The sequence below is a fragment of the Oncorhynchus clarkii genome, unplaced genomic scaffold (assembly GCF_045791955.1).
Source record: "Oncorhynchus clarkii lewisi isolate Uvic-CL-2024 unplaced genomic scaffold, UVic_Ocla_1.0 unplaced_contig_8548_pilon_pilon, whole genome shotgun sequence".
In the NCBI taxonomy this organism is placed as follows: domain Eukaryota; kingdom Metazoa; phylum Chordata; class Actinopteri; order Salmoniformes; family Salmonidae; genus Oncorhynchus; species Oncorhynchus clarkii.
The window spans coordinates 47,553-65,159 of record NW_027258450.1 but is presented as its reverse complement, the minus strand read 5'-3'; the positions used below and the strand labels follow the sequence as shown (position 1 = coordinate 65,159).

The 17,607-nt window shown below is 43.7% G+C and overlaps 1 protein-coding gene across 1 annotated transcript; it reads right to left on the bottom strand.

Annotated features, from left to right (window-relative positions):
• Window positions 1-4,736: 4,736 nt before the first annotated feature.
• On the bottom strand, window positions 4,737-13,590 carry LOC139396957 (NLR family CARD domain-containing protein 3-like). Its single transcript, XM_071143890.1, has 8 exons — window positions 13,523-13,590; window positions 13,140-13,224; window positions 12,782-13,010; window positions 10,608-12,405; window positions 10,149-10,322; window positions 6,279-6,452; window positions 5,466-5,512; window positions 4,737-5,280 (listed from the first exon to the last, which is right to left on the bottom strand). The coding sequence occupies exons 1-8, from the start codon at window positions 13,588-13,590 to the stop codon at window positions 4,745-4,747; spliced, it is 3,111 nt and encodes a 1,036-aa protein (XP_070999991.1). The 3' UTR covers window positions 4,737-4,744.
• Window positions 13,591-17,607: the final 4,017 nt, after the last annotated feature.

Below are 17,607 nucleotides of genomic sequence, written 5' to 3'. Positions count from 1 at the left end.
CAGAGAACAGAGAGAACAGAGAGAAGAGAGAGCAGAGAGCATAGAGAGAGGGGGCAGAGAGAGACAGCAGATAACGAAAGCAGAAAGAGAGCAGAGAGAGAGCAGAGAGATAAGAGAAAAGCGAGAGAGCAGAGCACACAGAGAGAGCAGAGAGCAGGGAAAGAGAGAGAGCAGAGAGAGAGCAGAGAAAAGAGAGCAGAGAGTTGAGAGAGCAGAAAGCAGGCAGAAAGCAGGCTGAGAGAGCAGAGAGCGAGAGCAGAGAGAAGAGAGAAGGCTGAGAGGGCAGAGAGCATTAGAGAGAGAGAGAGAAAGAGAGAGGGGGAGGGAGGGAGAGAGCGGAGAGTAGGCTGAGAGAGCAAAGAGAGAGCAGAGAGTGAGAGAGAGATCAAAGAGAGCAGAGAGAGCAGAGATAATAGAGTGAGAGAGCAGAGAGCAGGCTGAGAGAGCAGAGCGAGTGGGTAGAGAGAGCAGCAGAGCAGAGAGAACAAAGGGCAGAGAGAGCAGAGAACAGAGAGCAAAGAGAGAGCAGAGAACGCAGAGGGAGTGAGAGAGCAGAGGGAGCAGAGAGAGCAGAGAACAGAGAGAGCAGAGGGAGAGAGAGAGCAGAGAACAGAGAGAGCAGAGAGAGCCAGCAGATAATGAGAGCAGAAAGAGAGAGAGCAGAGAGAGAGAGCAGAGAGCAGAGAAAAGCAAGAGAGCAGAGAGCGCAAATAGAGAGGGTAGAGGGAGAGAGAAGAGAGCAGTGAGTAGAGGGAGAAAGAAGAGACCAGCTATTGGAGAGAGAAAAGAGAGAGAGCAGAGAGAGAGAGAGCAGAGGGAGAGAGAGAGCAGAGAGAGAGCAGAGTGAGAGAGGAGAGAACAGAGAGAGAGAGCAGAGAGCAGGCTGAGAGAGCAGAGAGAGAGCGGAGAGCAGAGAGCGAGCAGAGAGAGTGAGAAGAGTGAGAGAGCAGAGAGGGCAGAGAGGGCAGAGAAAGAGAGAGAGCAGAGAGAGCAGAGAGGAAGAGCAGAGAGCAGAGAGAGCAGATAAAATAGAGAGCAGCAGAGCAGAGAGAGCAAAGGGAGAAAGAGAGAGAGAGACGAGAGGGAGAGAGAGCAGAGAACAGAGAGAGCAGAGGCAGAGAGAGAGCAGAAAACAGAGAGACAAGAGAGCAGAGAGAGAGCAGAGGGCAGAGAGAGAGCAGCAGAGCAGAGAGAGCAGAGAGAGCAGAGAACAGAGAGAGAGCGCAGAGAGAGAGAGAGCAGAGAGAGCAGAGGGAGAAAGAGAGAGAGAGCATAGAGCAGAGAGCAGAGGGAGAAAGAGAGAGAGAGCATAGAGCAGAGAGAACAGAGGGAGAGAGAGAGCAGAGAATAGAGAGAAGAGAGATAGCAGAGAGAGAGGAGGCAGAGAGAGAGAGTGAGCAGAGAGCAGGCTGAGAAAGCAAAGAGAGAGTGAGAGAGCAAGAGTGAGAGAGCAGAGAGAGCAGAGAGCAAAGAGAGAGAGCAGAGAGGGCAGAGAGAAAGACGAGAGAGAGAGCAGAGAGAGAGCAGAGAAAAGAGAGAGCACAGAGAGCAGAAAGAGAGCAGAGAGCAGGCTGAGAGAGAAGAGAGAGAGCAGAGAGTGAGCAGAAAGAGAGCAGAGAAGAGAGAGAGCAGAGAGAGAGAGCAGTGAAAAGAGAGAGCAGAGCAGAGAGCAGAGAACAGAGAGAAAATAGTGAGAGAGCAGTGAGTAGAGGGAGAAAGAAGAGACCAGCTATTGGAGAGAGAAAAGAGAGAGAGCAGAGAGAGAGAGAGCAGAGGGAGAGAGAGAGCAGAGAGAGAGCAGAGAGAGAGAGCAGAGTGAGAGAGGAGAGAACAGAGAGAGAGAGCAGAGAGCAGGCTGAGAGAGCAGAGAGAGAGCGGAGAGCAGAGAGCGAGCAGAGAGAGTGAGAAGAGTGAGAGAGCAGAGAGGGCAGAGAGGGCAGAGAAAGAGAGAGAGCAGAGAGAGCAGAGAGGAAGAGCAGAGAGCAGAGAGAGCAGATAAAATAGAGAGCAGCAGAGCAGAGAGAGCAAAGGGAGAAAGAGAGAGAGAGACGAGAGGGAGAGAGAGCAGAGAACAGAGAGAGCACAGAGAGCAGAAAGAGAGCAGAGAGCAGGCTGAGAGAGAAGAGAGAGAGCAGAGAGAGAGAACAGAGAGGGCAGAGAGAGAGAGCAGAGAGAGCAGAGAGAGAGAGGGCAGAGAGAGAGAGCAGAGAGAGAGAGGGCAGAGAGAGAGAGCAGAGAGAGCAGAGAACAGAGAGAAAATAGTGAGAGAGCAGAGAGGGCAGAGAGAGAGAACAGAGAGGGCAGAGAGAGAGAGCAGAGAGAGAGAGAGCAGAGAGAGAGAGAGCAGAGAGAGCAGAGAGAAAGACGAGAGAGAGCTGAGAGCAGTGTTAGTGGAATTCTAAATTCCTCTGTATTATTTCCCAATCAGAATGAAGTACTCTGATACTCATAATAGTATTAAAATAACTGGTTCTAATCTAATGTATGCATAATTAATCATTTCAACTATAATTTCCTCCAACAAGCAGAAAGACAGATCAGGGAGAGCAGAGGGCAGAGAGAGCAGAGAGAGAGCAGAGGGAGAGAGAGAAAGCAGAGAGAGAGCAGAGAGATCAGAGGAAGTGAGAGAGCAGAGCGCAGAGAGAGAGAGAGCAGAGAACAGAGAGTGCAGAGAACAGAGCAGAGAGAGAGCGAGCAGAGAGCAGGCTGAGAAAGCAAAGAGAGAGTGAGAGAGCAGAGAGTGAGAGAGAGCAGAGAGTGCAGAGAAAAGAGAGCAGAGAGAGCAGAGAGTGAGAGAGAGCAGAGAGTGCAGAGAAAAGAGAGCAGAGAGAGCAGAGAGTGAGAGAGAGCAGAGAGTGCAGAGAAAAGAGAGAAAAGAGAGCAGAGAACAGAGAGAACTCTGTTGCTATAGTGACCCTGCATCACAACACTACGTTGCTATAGTGACCCTGCATCACAACACTACGTTGCTATAGTGACCCTGCATCACAACACTATGTTGCTGTAGTGACACCGCATCACAACACTACGTTGCTATAGTGACCCTGCATGACAACACTCTGTTGCTATAGTGACCTTATCTTATCATCAACCTGACAGAGGAAACGTAAAATCAATAAACAAACTGTTTTCACAATTAACAGCCTTTTCTTGTTTCAAGTCTGTTTTATTATGAAAAGTACAATATATCCTTGTATACTTGTACAACTATGGAGCGTATGTCCAGATATAATTATATATAATTGTATAATTCGTTTTTTTTTCAACATAAAAGACAACACATGATCACATTGGTATTTTAACAGTGTTATTGTAAGAGGTCCTCACAACTATAGAAAGACGCGCATGTGTGTGTGTCCAGAGTGTGTGTTTGTCCAGTGTGTGTTTGTGTCCAGTGTGTGTTTGTGTCCAGTGTGTGTTTGTGTCCAGTGTGTGTTTGTGTCCAGTGTGTGTGTGTCCAGAGTGTGGGTGTGTCCAGAGTGTGTGTCCAGTGTGTGTGTGTCCAGTGTGTGTGTGTCCTGTGTGTGTGTGTCCAGAGTGTGTGTGTCCTGTGTGTGTGTGTATCTAGTGTGTGTGTGTGTGTGTGTGTGTGTATCTAGTGTGTGTGTGTGTGTCCAGCGTGTTTCTGTGAGTCCAGTGTGTGTGTGTGTGTGTCCAGTGTGTGTGTGTGTGTCCACTGTGTTTGTGTGTGTGTGTGTGTGTGTGTGTGTATTTGTCCAGTGTGTGTGTGTGTGTCCAGTGTGTGTCTGTGAGTCCAGAGTGTGTGTGACCAGTGTCTGTGTCCAGTGTGTGTCCAGTGTGTGTCTGTGAGTCCAGCGTGTGAAGGTGTCCACTGTGTTTATGTGTGTGTTTGTCTAGTGTGTGTGTGTATTTGTCCAGTGTGTGTGTGTGTGTGTCCAGTGTGTGTCTGTGAGTCCAGTGTGTGTGTGTGTGTGTGTCCAGTGTGTGTCTGTGTGTCCAGTGTGTGTGTCCAGTGTGTATGTGTGTGTCCAGTGTGTGTGTCCAGTGTGTGTGTGTGTCCACTGTGTTTGTGTTTGTCTAGTGTGTGTGTGTGTGTGTGTGTGTGTGTGTGTGTCTGTGTATGTGTGTGTGTGTCTGTGTGTGTGTGTGTGTGTCTGTGAGTCCAGTGTGTGTATGTGTGTGTGTGTGTCCAGTGTGTGTGTGTGTTTGTCTAGTGTGTGTGTGTATTTGTCTAGTGTGTGTTTGTCCAGTGTGTGTGTGTGTGTGTGTCCACTGTGTTTGTGTGTGTGTGTATTTGTCCAGTGTGTGTGTGTGTCCAGTGTGTGTCTGTGAGTCCAGTGTGTGTTTGTGTGTGTGTGTGTCCAGTGTGTGTCTGTAAGTCCAGTGTGTGTGTGTGTGTGTGTGTCCAGCGTGTGTGTCCAGCAGGTGTATGTGTGTGAGTGTGTCCAGTGTGAGTGTGTGTGTGTGTCCAGTGTGAGTGTGTGTGTGTGCGTCCAGTGTGTGTGTGTGTGTGTGTGCGTCCAGTGTGTGTGTGTGTGTCCAGCGTGTGTCTGTGAGTCCTGTGTGTGTGTGTGTGTGTGTGTGTGTCCAGTGTGTGTGTGTGTATCTAGTGTGTGTGTCCAGCAGGTGTGTGTGTTTGTCCAGTGTTTGTGTGTATCTAGTGTGTGTGTCCAGCAGGTGTGTGTGTGTGTCCAGTGTGAGTGTGTGTGTGTGTCAAGTGTGTGTCCAGCAGGTGTGTGTGTGTTTGTCCAGTGTGTGTGTGTGTGCGTCCAGTGTGTGTGTATCACTGACAGAGGGACACTGAGTCGCCTTCCCACCAAACCCCAAACCCTGGATAGAGGGGCTCAGTGAATGTGGAGGTGAATGTGATCAGGTGGGTCAGTGTGTCAGAGGAGGCTCTATAGAAGGACAGAGTGCCGGCTGGCCAGTCCAGATACACTCCTACTCTGTGGGAGCTGGAGGGGCGGACGTCTATGGTAGTGTCATTATTATTGTGACAGGCAGAGTAACTGTTGTCAGAGCAGATCAGACTCCAGGACTTGTCATTACATCCAAGACAACAGTCCTGAACCCCTCCTCTCCTGTTGATTCCTTTATACGTCACTCCTATATCAGCCCCCAGTATCCCACTCCACTCTACCTCCCAGTAACAGCGTCCAGTCAGACCCTCTCTACACAGCACCTGTCCACAGTCCTCAAATCTCTCTGGGTGATCAGGATACGGCTGCTCCTCTCTCCTCCATGTCACCTTTCTGTTCTCCTCAGACAGAGAGAGGAGTCTGTTTACTGTGTTTAGGTCCAGTGTGAGATCACAGGCATCTGATGGATGAAACCAGACAAAATATTAGAATCACCTCTTTGTAAACTTTGGTGTCCCTGATTTCTGCTTCTGTAGAACTACAGCTGATATTTAATATGACCAAGTCAGTAATGATGGTGGTCTTTGACTTAACTTGAATTAAGACTTATTCTTAGTCATATTCTTCACAGCAGTCAACACTCACATTTTCTAAGTCCAGGTTTCATTCTGTTCTCTCCACCATGTTCCACACTGTAGCGGTAAGCAGAAGAACAGACAGTCATGAGGGATACACCTGAACTCACACACACACACACACACACACACACACACACACACACACACACACACACACACACACAATGGACACACACACACACACTGGGGACACAAACACAAACACAATGGACACACACACACATATACACACACACACACTGGAGTCACACACACACACTGGTGACACACACACACTGGTGACACACACACACAGGAGACACACACACACACACATACACACACACACACTGGAGTCACACACACACTGGTGTGACACACACACACTGGTGACACACACACACATATACACACACACACACTGGAGTCACACACACACACACACACACACACACACTGGAGACACACACACACACTGGAGACACACACACACACACTGGAGACACACACACACACACTGGAGACACACACACACACACTGGAGACACACACACACACACTGGAGACACACACACACACTGGAGACACACACACACACTGGAGACACACACACACACTGGAGACACACACACACTGGAGACACACACACACTGGAGACACACACACACTGGAGATACACACACACACAAACACACTGGAGACACACACACTGGAGATACACACACTGGCCACTCTCAGTCATCATATAACTTTGTCCAAGTGGTGGTCAGAATGTTTGTCTTAACTAGCCTGATAAGTCAAACATGTCTGATATGAACATTGACATAAACCCTCTACATACTTGAGTTTCTCCAGTCTGCAGTGTGGATCCTGTAGTCCAGCAGAGAGCAGGCTGACTCCTGAGTCTCCTGGGTGATTGTAGCTCAGGTCCAGCTCTCTCAGGTGTGAGGGGTTTGACCTCAGAGCTGAGACCAGAGAAGCACAGCCTTCCTCTGTGACTAGACAGCCTGACAGCCTACAAAGAGTCAAATCATATCATGTTTTTTGTCATTGGTTGCATTTGCAGTTTGTTTTGGTTGTGTTTTGCCCAATAATAAAATGGTGGATGATGAGTGGAGTACTTTTCTGTCTAAGAGAGTAGATAACATGTTTCTAAACAATAATAAATTAATCCTGATGATGCCTTGATTAAGAAAAATCATGAAAGAATCATGAATAATAATGAGTGAGAAAGTTACAGAGGCTACAACAAAACATGCTAACCTCTCACCATGACCAATAACAGAGACTACAACAAAACATGTTAACCTCTCACCATTACCAATAACAGAGACTACAACAAAACATGTTAACCTCTCACCATTACCAATAACAGACTACAACAAAACATGTTAACCTCTCACCATTACCAATAACAGAGGCTACAACATAACATGCTAACCTCTCACCATTACCAATAACAGAGACTACAACAAAACATGCTAACCTCTCACCATTACCAATAACAGAGACTACAACAAAACATGCTAACCTCTCAACATTACCAATAACAGAGGCTACAACAAAACATGCTAACCTCTCACCATTACCAACAACAGAGGCTACAACAAAACATGCTAACCTCTCACCATTACCAATAACAGAGACTACAACAAAACATGCTAACCTCTCACCATTACCAATAACAGAGGCTACAACAAAACATGCTAACCTCTCACCATTACCAATAACAGAGGATACAACAAAACATGCTAACCTCTCACCATTACCAATAACAGAGGCTACAACAAAACATGCTAACCTCTCACCATTACCAATAACAGAGGCTACAACAAAACATGCTAACCTCTCACCATTACCAATAACAGAGGCTACAACAAAACATGCTAACCTCTCACCATTACCAATAACAGAGGATACAACAAAACATACTAACCTCTCACCATTACCAATAACAGAGACTACAACAAAACATGCTAACCTCTCACCATTACCAATAACAGAGACTACAACAAAACATGCTAACCTCTCACCATTACCAATAACAGAGACTACAACAAAACATGCTAACCTCTCACCATTACCAATAACAGAGACTACAACAAAACATGCTAACCTCTCACCATTACCAATAACAGAGGATACAACAAAACATGCTAACCTCTCACCATTACCAATAACAGAGACTACAACAAAACATGCTAACCTCTCACCATTACCAATAACAGAGACTACAACAAAACATGCTAGCCTCTCACCATTACCAATAACAGAGACTACAACAAAACCTGCTAACCTCTCACCATTACCAATAACAGAGGATACAACAAAACATGCTAACCTCTCACCATTACCAATAACAGAGGCTACAACAAAACATGCTAACCTCTCACCATTACCAATAACAGAGGATACAACAAAACATGCTAACCTCTCACCATTACCAATAACAGAGGATACAACAAAACATACTAACCTCTCACCATTACCAATAACAGAGGATACAACAAAACATACTAACCTCTCACCATTACCAATAACAGAGGCTACAACAAAACATGCTAACCTCTCACCATTACCAATAACAGAAGCTACAACAAAACATGCTAACCTCTCACCATTACCAATAACAGAGACTACAACAAAACATGCTAACCTCTCACCATTACCAATAACAGAGGATACAACAAAACATGCTAACCTCTCACCATTACCAATAACAGAGGATACAACAAAACATGCTAACCTCTCACCATTACCAATAACAGAGACTACAACAAAACATACTAACCTCTCACCATTACCAATAACAGAGACTACAACAAAACATGCTAACCTCTCACCATTACCAATAACAGAGACTACAACAAAACATGCTAACCTCTCACAATTACCAATAACAGAGACTACAACAAAACATACTAACCTCTCACCATTACCAATAACAGAGGCTACAACAAAACATGCTAACCTCTCACCACTACCAATAACAGAGACTACAACAAAACATACTAACCTCTCACCACTACCAATAACAGAGGCTACAACAAAACATGCTAACCTCTCACCATTACCAATAACAGAGGCTACAACAAAACATGCTAACCTCTCACCATTACCAATAACAGAGGATACAACAAAACATGCTAACCTCTCACCATTACCAATAACAGAGGCTACAACAAAACATGCTAACCTCTCACCATTACCAATAACAGAGGCTACAACAAAACATGCTAACCTCTCACCATTACCAATAACAGAGGCTACAACAAAACATGCTAACCTCTCACCATTACCAATAACAGAGGATACAACAAAACATACTAACCTCTCACCATTACCAATAACAGAGACTACAACAAAACATGCTAACCTCTCACCATTACCAATAACAGAGACTACAACAAAACATGCTAACCTCTCACCATTACCAATAACAGAGACTACAACAAAACATGCTAACCTCTCACCATTACCAATAACAGAGGATACAACAAAACATGCTAACCTCTCACCATTACCAATAACAGAGACTACAACAAAACATGCTAACCTCTCACCATTACCAATAACAGAGACTACAACAAAACATGCTAGCCTCTCACCATTACCAATAACAGAGACTACAACAAAACCTGCTAACCTCTCACCATTACCAATAACAGAGGATACAACAAAACATGCTAACCTCTCACCATTACCAATAACAGAGGCTACAACAAAACATGCTAACCTCTCACCATTACCAATAACAGAGGATACAACAAAACATGCTAACCTCTCACCATTACCAATAACAGAGGATACAACAAAACATACTAACCTCTCACCATTACCAATAACAGAGGATACAACAAAACATACTAACCTCTCACCATTACCAATAACAGAGGCTACAACAAAACATGCTAACCTCTCACCATTACCAATAACAGAAGCTACAACAAAACATGCTAACCTCTCACCATTACCAATAACAGAGACTACAACAAAACATGCTAACCTCTCACCATTACCAATAACAGAGGATACAACAAAACATGCTAACCTCTCACCATTACCAATAACAGAGGATACAACAAAACATGCTAACCTCTCACCATTACCAATAACAGAGACTACAACAAAACATACTAACCTCTCACCATTACCAATAACAGAGACTACAACAAAACATGCTAACCTCTCACCATTACCAATAACAGAGACTACAACAAAACATGCTAACCTCTCACAATTACCAATAACAGAGACTACAACAAAACATACTAACCTCTCACCATTACCAACAACAGAGGCTACAACAAAACATGCTAACCTCTCACCACTACCAATAACAGAGACTACAACAAAACATACTAACCTCTCACCACTACCAATAACAGAGGCTACAACAAAACATGCTAACCTCTCACCATTACCAATAACAGAGGATACAACAAAACATGCTAACCTCTCACCATTATCAATAACAGAGGCTACAACAAACCATGCTAACCTCTCACCTTTACCCTCAAATAAAAGGTGACATTCTGTACTGTCACTTAATATGAAACATTATATCTCAAATCCAAAATGCTGGAGCACCACATTTAAAACTGTAAGCTTCACTGTCCAAACACATATGGTGTGGACTATGTGTGTCTGGTAAACACATGTGGATCTGGTGAACAGTTATCACTTGTTGACCAACTACAGGAATACTGACCTCAGAGTCTCCAGTTTACAGTGGGGATTCCCCAGTCCAGCAGAGAGCAGCTTCACTCCTGAATCCTTCAGGTCATTGTTACTCAGATCCAGCTCTCTCAGGTGTGAGGGGTTTGACCTCAGAGCTGAGACCAGAGAAGCACAGCCTTCCTCTGTGACTCCACAGCCTGACAGCCTGCAAAGAGATCATCATGATTTCACAAACACACTGTTAATTTAACACCAGTAGTGTAGAAGGACAATGGCAGATGCATTTGGTTTATTCTCTCAAAGAACATATAGATTCATCTTCCGTCTCCTAGAATTGTATGGTCATATTGTTACACTAATGTGAAAATCAATGAATTTATTCAATATGTTTTTCAAAATAATATATTATACATATTATATTACATATTTTTCTCTAAACTGAATATTTCTTCCTGATGATTAGTTCTTAAATGTCATTTTATTTACTCACAGAGCAACTCTGGAGGCTTTGACCACTGGCAGCAGCCTCAGAAGACCTTCCTCTGATCTGGAGTATTTCTTCAGGTCAAACACATCCAGCTCCTTTTCTGAAGTCAGCAACACAAAGACCAGAGCTGACCACTGTGCAGGTGACAGGTAGGGTTTTGAGAGACTTCCTGATCTCAGGTATCTTTGGATCTCCTCCACTAGAGAATGGTCATTCAGTTCATTCAGACAGTGGAACAGATTGATGCTCCTCTCTGGAGAGGGATTCTCCCTGATCTTCTCCTTGATGTACTCAACTGTTTCTTCATGGCTCTGTGAGCTGCTTCTTGTCTTTGTCAGTAGACCTCGTAAGTACTTCTGATTGGACTCCAGTGAGAGGCCCAGAAGGAAGCGGAGGAAAAGGTCCAGGTTTCCCGTCTCACTTTGTAAGGCTTTATCCACAGCACTCTTGTAGAAAGCAACTTTACGCCTTTGTCTGATCCTCACAGAAAGGTTCCTGGACGTTGATTGAGGTTTGGCCATTACATTCTCATTGTTGTTGATGAATGAGAGGAACACATATACAGCAGCCAGAAACTCCTGAATGCTCAGATGTACGAAGCAGTACACCTTGTCCTGGTACAGCACACATTCCTCTTTAAAGAGCTGTGTGCACAATCCTGAGTACACTGAGGCTTCATTAACATCAATGCCAGCCTCCTTCAGGTCTCCTTCATAGAAAATCAGATTGCCCTTCACAAGCTGTTGAAAAGCCAGTTTTCCCAGTGACAGAATGCTCTCTTTATTCCAGTGTGGATCTGTCTCTTCTTTCCCAAGATACTTTTCATTCTTCTGTTTGGTATGAAACTCCACAAGGTGTGTGTACATCTCAGTCAGAGTCTTGGGCATCTCTTCTCTCTTATGTTTCAGCATGTGTTCAAGGACTGTTGCAGAAATCCAACAGAAGACTGGAATGTGGCACATGATGTGGAGGCTCCTTGATGTCTTTATGTGTGAGATGATTCTGCTGGCCAGGTCCTCATCACTGAATCTCTTCCTGAAGTACTCCTCCTTCTGTGGGTCATTGAACCCTCGTACCTCTGTCACCTGGTCAACACACCATGAAGGGATCTTATTGGCTGCTGCAGGTCGGGTAGTTATCCAAATGAGAGCAGAGGGAAGCAGATTTCCCTTGATGAGATTTGTCAGCAGAACATCCACTGAGGTTGACTCTGTGACGTCCCAACAGATCTTGTTCTTCTGGAAGTCTAGGGGCAGTCGGCACTCATCCAGACCATCAAAGATGAACAGAACTTTGTACTTGTTGTAGATGGAGATTCCTGATTGTTTGGTTTCCATTGAGAAGTGATTGAGAAGTTCAATGAAAGTGTGTTTGTCCTCTTTCATCAAATTCAGCTCCCTAAAAGGGAATGAAAATACAAATTGGACATCCTGATTTGCTTTTCCTTCAGCCCAGTCCAGAATGAACTTCTGCACAGAGACTGTTTTTCCAATGCCAGCGACTCCCTTTGTCAGCACAGTTCTGATAAGTTTGTCTTGTCCAGTTAAGGGTTTGAAGATGTCGTTACATTTGATTGCAGTCTCTGGTCTTGCTTGTTTCCTGGTTGTTGTCTCAATCTGTCTCAGCTCATGTTCATTATTGACCTCTCCTGTTCCACCCTCTGTGATGTAGAGCTCTGTGTAGATCTTATTGAGAAGTGTTGGGTTTCCTTGTTGAGCGATCCCCTCAAATACACATTGAAACTTCTTCTTTAGATTAGATTTGAGTTCACGTTGGCAAATCACAGCGAGCTCATCTGAATCTAGAAATAACACAGAGGATATTAATATTACGTCTGTTTAAATGCCTACAGTATTGTAGGACTGTTATAAAGTTTTACATTAGAATAATTTATTATCTTAACTGACTGTATAAATGTGTAAATGTTTTCATAATGCATTATAGACTGGTGTGACTGATTATATTATTATTGGTATTATTGATGGTATTATTAATGTTGTCTCTCTTTCTCTAAATTAATCACCACAACACATCCCTGCTGCTACTTGATGAGGTCACTAGGTGTTGTATTAAGGCTGCTACAATATCATTGAGTTACACAGCTACTTTAGCTGTACTTTAGCTACAGCTTTTAAATATTATAAAACACCATTCATCATGAGGCAGACAGCTCTTACATTTCTCCAGTGTGTCAGCAAGCTCCTTCTGGTTCATTTTCCTCAGGATGTGCAGTGTGATCTTCAGAGCCCCCTCTCTGGCACTGCTCTCCTGCTGCTCATCTTCAGGGTCCACCACTTCCTTATCCTGCTTCTGACTCTCAAAGCCTTCTGGGAGTTCTGGACTAAGAATCCTCTTGAACATCTTCAGCTCGTTCTTGACAAATGTCATAATATTCTCTTCAAGCATCTGAAATAAATATAGTAAATAAGTTAAGCAAGATAATAAATGCTTTCTCTTTAACACATTAATGAATGATTGACAGATCAATTTTACTTGAGGTAAACAAAAACAAATGTACATAACAGGACCACATACACTGAATATGGAGGCGAGGTCTGTTTGATGACTCTGGGAAGACTGACCACTGAGAATCTCTGACTCTGATCTCTCCTGTTGGTTTCTGTGGACAAAACATGAGATTACATCTCCTCATCCAGGGAGTACACACACACACACACACACACACACACACACACACACACACACACACACACACACACACACACACACACACACACACACACACACACACACACACACAGGGAGGTAATGTTGTATTTTAGGACTATGAAAATTGACATAAGGAATAGTCAATAGATTATGAAAAACAACCAAAATAAATGGGAAAATGGGAGAGGAGAAATGACTAGAGACAGTGTTGTTTAAGTCACTGACCATGACCCATGAGTTCTTCTTACCTTTGTTCAGTAGAAAAGTCTCCCTTTCTAAACTTTGGAGGTTGATCCATAGACCAGTCACTCTTCATGGACACACAGCTGGGAACAGGGGAGGCTGGTCTCTCCTGCTTGATTGGGCTTCAACACAACAGAGACAAACATTACATCTCTCATCTACTCTGAGCTCAGATGGGGAAACATTAGAAGAGTTTCATTCCAAAACGCTCTATATCACCCTATATCACTTTTCAGAAATGTTCGTAAATTAGCTTTTATTGTTTAAAGAAATTATGAATTAGATTGGTGTGTTTTTTCACTATCTAATCATGGCATGGGGTTGTTCAGTGACTTGGGTGGGCATTCTATGTTATTTTTTCTATGTTTTTGTATTTCTTTGTTTTGGCCAGGTGTGGTTCTCAATCAGGGACAGCTGTCTATCGTTGTCTCTGATTGGTTAGGTCAGGGTGTGATGTGGGGTGGGCATTCTATGTTTTGGCCAGGTGTGGTTCTCAATCAGGGACAGCTGTCTATCGTTGTCTCTGATTGGTTAGGTCAGGGTGTGATGTGGGGTGGGCATTCTATGTTTTGGCCAGGTGTGGTTCTCAATCAGGGACAGCTGTCCATCGTTGTCTCTGATTGGGAACCATACTTAGTTAGCTTTTTCCCTCATGTTTTTTTGTGGGTAGTTATTTTCTGTTTAGTTTTTTGCAGTTTTTGTTTTTGTTCAATAAAAAGCATCAAAAAGCCGGTCCGATTCCTCTTCTTCAGACGACAAAAACCATTACATTATTACAATTCTGAGTAATACTACTTTAGTAAGCAATAACACATTATTCAGTACTACTGCAGTTACTACATAATTCCAATAGATGGAAGCATAAGACCACAAATGACATTTCAGAAGATTAGTTTAGTTTTCTCCCTGGATCCACCACCACTCCCCCTCACAGGAAAACTCCTGTGTGCTTCTTTCTGTCGCTTTCCACACTGCTAACACAAGAGGAAGGACTGAAAAGGCATTTAACAGATTACTGTGAAGTAATATAATGATGATTCATGTTTATTATTACCAGTTTTTACGCTCATGTTTTGAAAATTATACTTCATTAATATAACGATTATCAATAAGCCTGAACATTAATTCAGTCACCTCTGGTTGAGAAAAACTTATTTTCTAGGTACATTCATTGTCAAATTCATCAACTAGCATCGAGCTGCTCTGCCTTCTCTCGCACAAGTTGTCGATTCAGCCCCGCTAAAATGCTTGTGTCGTTACTCTGTCTTCTCCGGGGGGCATGTTGAGGTAACACACACACACACATACACACACACACACACACACACACACACACACACACACACACACACACACACACACACACACACACACACACACACACACACCCCCCCCCCCCCCTACACACACACACACACACAATCACCCTCCCAGACATTCCTGCTTCATAGATAACAACCCTAAAGGCAATAAAATAGGGGGTGTGGGGCCATTCTCATTCAAAAGTTCAAACACAGACCCCCCCAGTTCAACCAGGTACCTAGACATCAATCATCATGACAACTTCAAAGGAATAGATACAATATATGGATAAATTAGCACACCCTCTAAAGCGTGAGAACAGGAACAGGATGCCCACATATGGGCATAAGCACGTGATCAGTTCCCGCCAGGATGTCCTGACTGGATGCCCAAATATGGGCACACACACGTCATCATGACATAGGGTCATAAATCAAACGTTTGACGTGCCTTGTCTACTTTATTCTCTCTCACAGCTTGTTGATCAAGTGTTCTGCCTTGTAATAAAAATATAAATATCATAATGTAACTAATAACTAAATAAATACAGCAAAATAATCAAAATGCTGTTTAGTATTTACTAACGGTATTACTAAAATAGTTTCTAAAAGTATTCTAAAAGTATTCTAGGCTACCCTACCTTAGAATTAGGGTTACGGTTAAATAGGTTACACGTAGGGTTGGAGTTCCCATATAGCACTTTGTGACATCTGCTGATGTAAAAAGGGCTTTATAAATACATTTGATTGTTTGATTGTTAGGTTTAGTGTTTATAAGGCAAACAAACTGTATGGGTTTCTCCTCCCTGTGGTCTTCTACATAACTCATTTGCGACACTTGCTAGGCTCATAATCTGAGATTTGCAACTCCATGAAGCCGCGCAGCATTCTCTCAATTCGATGCCTTCGAATGAAGATTTTGATGCAAATCAAATTACCCAGCAGCCATTTAGAAACAACAGGTCGTCAAAAAATGTGTTATTTCTTCATTTGTAAAAGGCTTGTTCCGGCTGTTTAAATCAGCCTCATCTTGAAAAAGAGGACAGGGACATGCAATTTCTTTAGGTTGTATACCTTTTTCTGAAAGCAAACGTTTGATGGGTATGTGCCAGCCATGTCTTGATTATGTGGGCTTGCTGTTGAGAGTGGCTAGAGAATGGCAAGTTGATGCAAAAGTGGTCTGTTGTGTTAGCGACAATGCAACTAACATAATCAACGCCATGAAAATGTTAAAATGGACCCATCATCCATGTCTTGCCCACACAATCAACCTGATTGTAAGAGATGCTCTGAAGGTGATGAAGCCCACTGTGGACAAAGTGAAAGCAGCTGTGGAATACTTCCACAGGAGCAAACTAAAGTCCACACAACACCAGATGGGGATGCCTGAGCTGAGGCCTAAACAAGTACAAGGTGGAATTCAACATGTTATATGTTGAAGCGGTTTCTTGAGTCAAAGGATGCCATCATCTCTACCCTGGCCACTGTCAATGCACCTGTTGATGCTCTGACCCAAGAGGAATGGGAGGTGGTGGAGGAGGAGGAGTCCTGGAACTCTTTGAGCAGGTCACTGTGGAGATCAGTGGAGTGAGGTACATTAAGCAGTTATTACTATATCATAATTTAATCCAGTATTATATATGTATATGAGCAGTAGATGAGAATGTAGTATCAGTGGACAAAACATGAACCTGAACTAATACGTTACTGTTCTCTCTTTCCAGCTATGTGACAGCCTCAAAAATGATACTCCTGTGTAAGGGTCTGCAGCCAATCACAGCCAGCCGCCAGAGAGGAGCAAATGTAACCACAGGACATGTGACAGAGTTGATGGACACCTTATGTTCATCAATGGACAGAAAGTTCCACAGAATGGAATATAATCACGTGCTATCAGAAACCACTGCACTTGAACCCAGGTTTATGAAGTTAACCTTCAGTGAAGCCAGAGCGATTGATGAGGCTCTTCAAAGAATAACATCAGCAGCAGGAAGGGACAGTCCCATCAGTCAGCTGGCTCAGGCACCAGGGAAACAGGAAGAAGAGGAATCAGATGGAGAAGAAGCACCAGCAGTATTGTCACAAACGTCTGCTGTTTGGATGCTGTTTGACAAGAGAGCAACTGGGGAGGCAGCAGGAAGGAATCCCTCAGCAGATGCCATAATGGAGGTCCCATCCTTTTCGGTGGAGACCCTCCTCCAAAGACCTGCAGATCCTCTGAGCTGGTGGAAGAACAAGGCCTCTGTCTACCCACGGCTTTCTAAAGTCATGATCGGGAGATTCTGCATAGAGGCCTCATCCGTTCCCTATGAGAGGGTCTTCTCAGAAATGGGACAAATAATTACTGAGAGAAGAAACCACATCAGCACTTCCAAAGTGAGGCAGCTTGCATGAGCATGCTCTCATAAAAGCAAAATATGGTCAGCATTGCTGTGTCCTGCTGGTTATAACATGGCAATAAAGAAGAGAGAGAAAAGAGGGACCAGTTGAATGTTTTAAGTGGGATGCTGCTGGTTATAACATGGCAGTAAAGAAGAGAGAGAAAAGAGGGACCAGTTGAATGTTTTAAGTGGGATGCTGCTGGTTATAACATGGCAGTAAAGAAGAGAGAGAAAAGAGGGACCAGTTGAATGTTTTAAGTGGGATGCTGCTGGTTATAACATGGCAATAAAGGAGAGAGAAAAGAGGGACCAGTTGAATGTTTTAAGTGGGATGCTGCTGGTTATAACATGGCAATAAAGGAGAGAGAAAAGAGGGACCAGTTGAATGTTTTAAGTGGGATGCTGCTG

Bases quoted from the DNA above. Each gene is read 5' to 3' on its own strand.
- LOC139396957 (XM_071143890.1), bottom strand. From the start codon at position 13,590: ATGAAGAGTGACTGGTCTATGGATCAACCTCCAAAGTTTAGAAAGGGA. The intron at 13,011-13,139 runs GTATGTGGTCCT...TATTTATTTCAG, and splicing joins ACCTCGCCTCCATATTCAGT to ATGCTTGAAGAGAATATTAT. The intron at 6,453-10,148 runs GTCAGTATTCCT...GACTCTTTGTAG, and splicing joins TGTAAACTGGAGACTCTGAG to GCTGTCAGGCTGTCTAGTCA.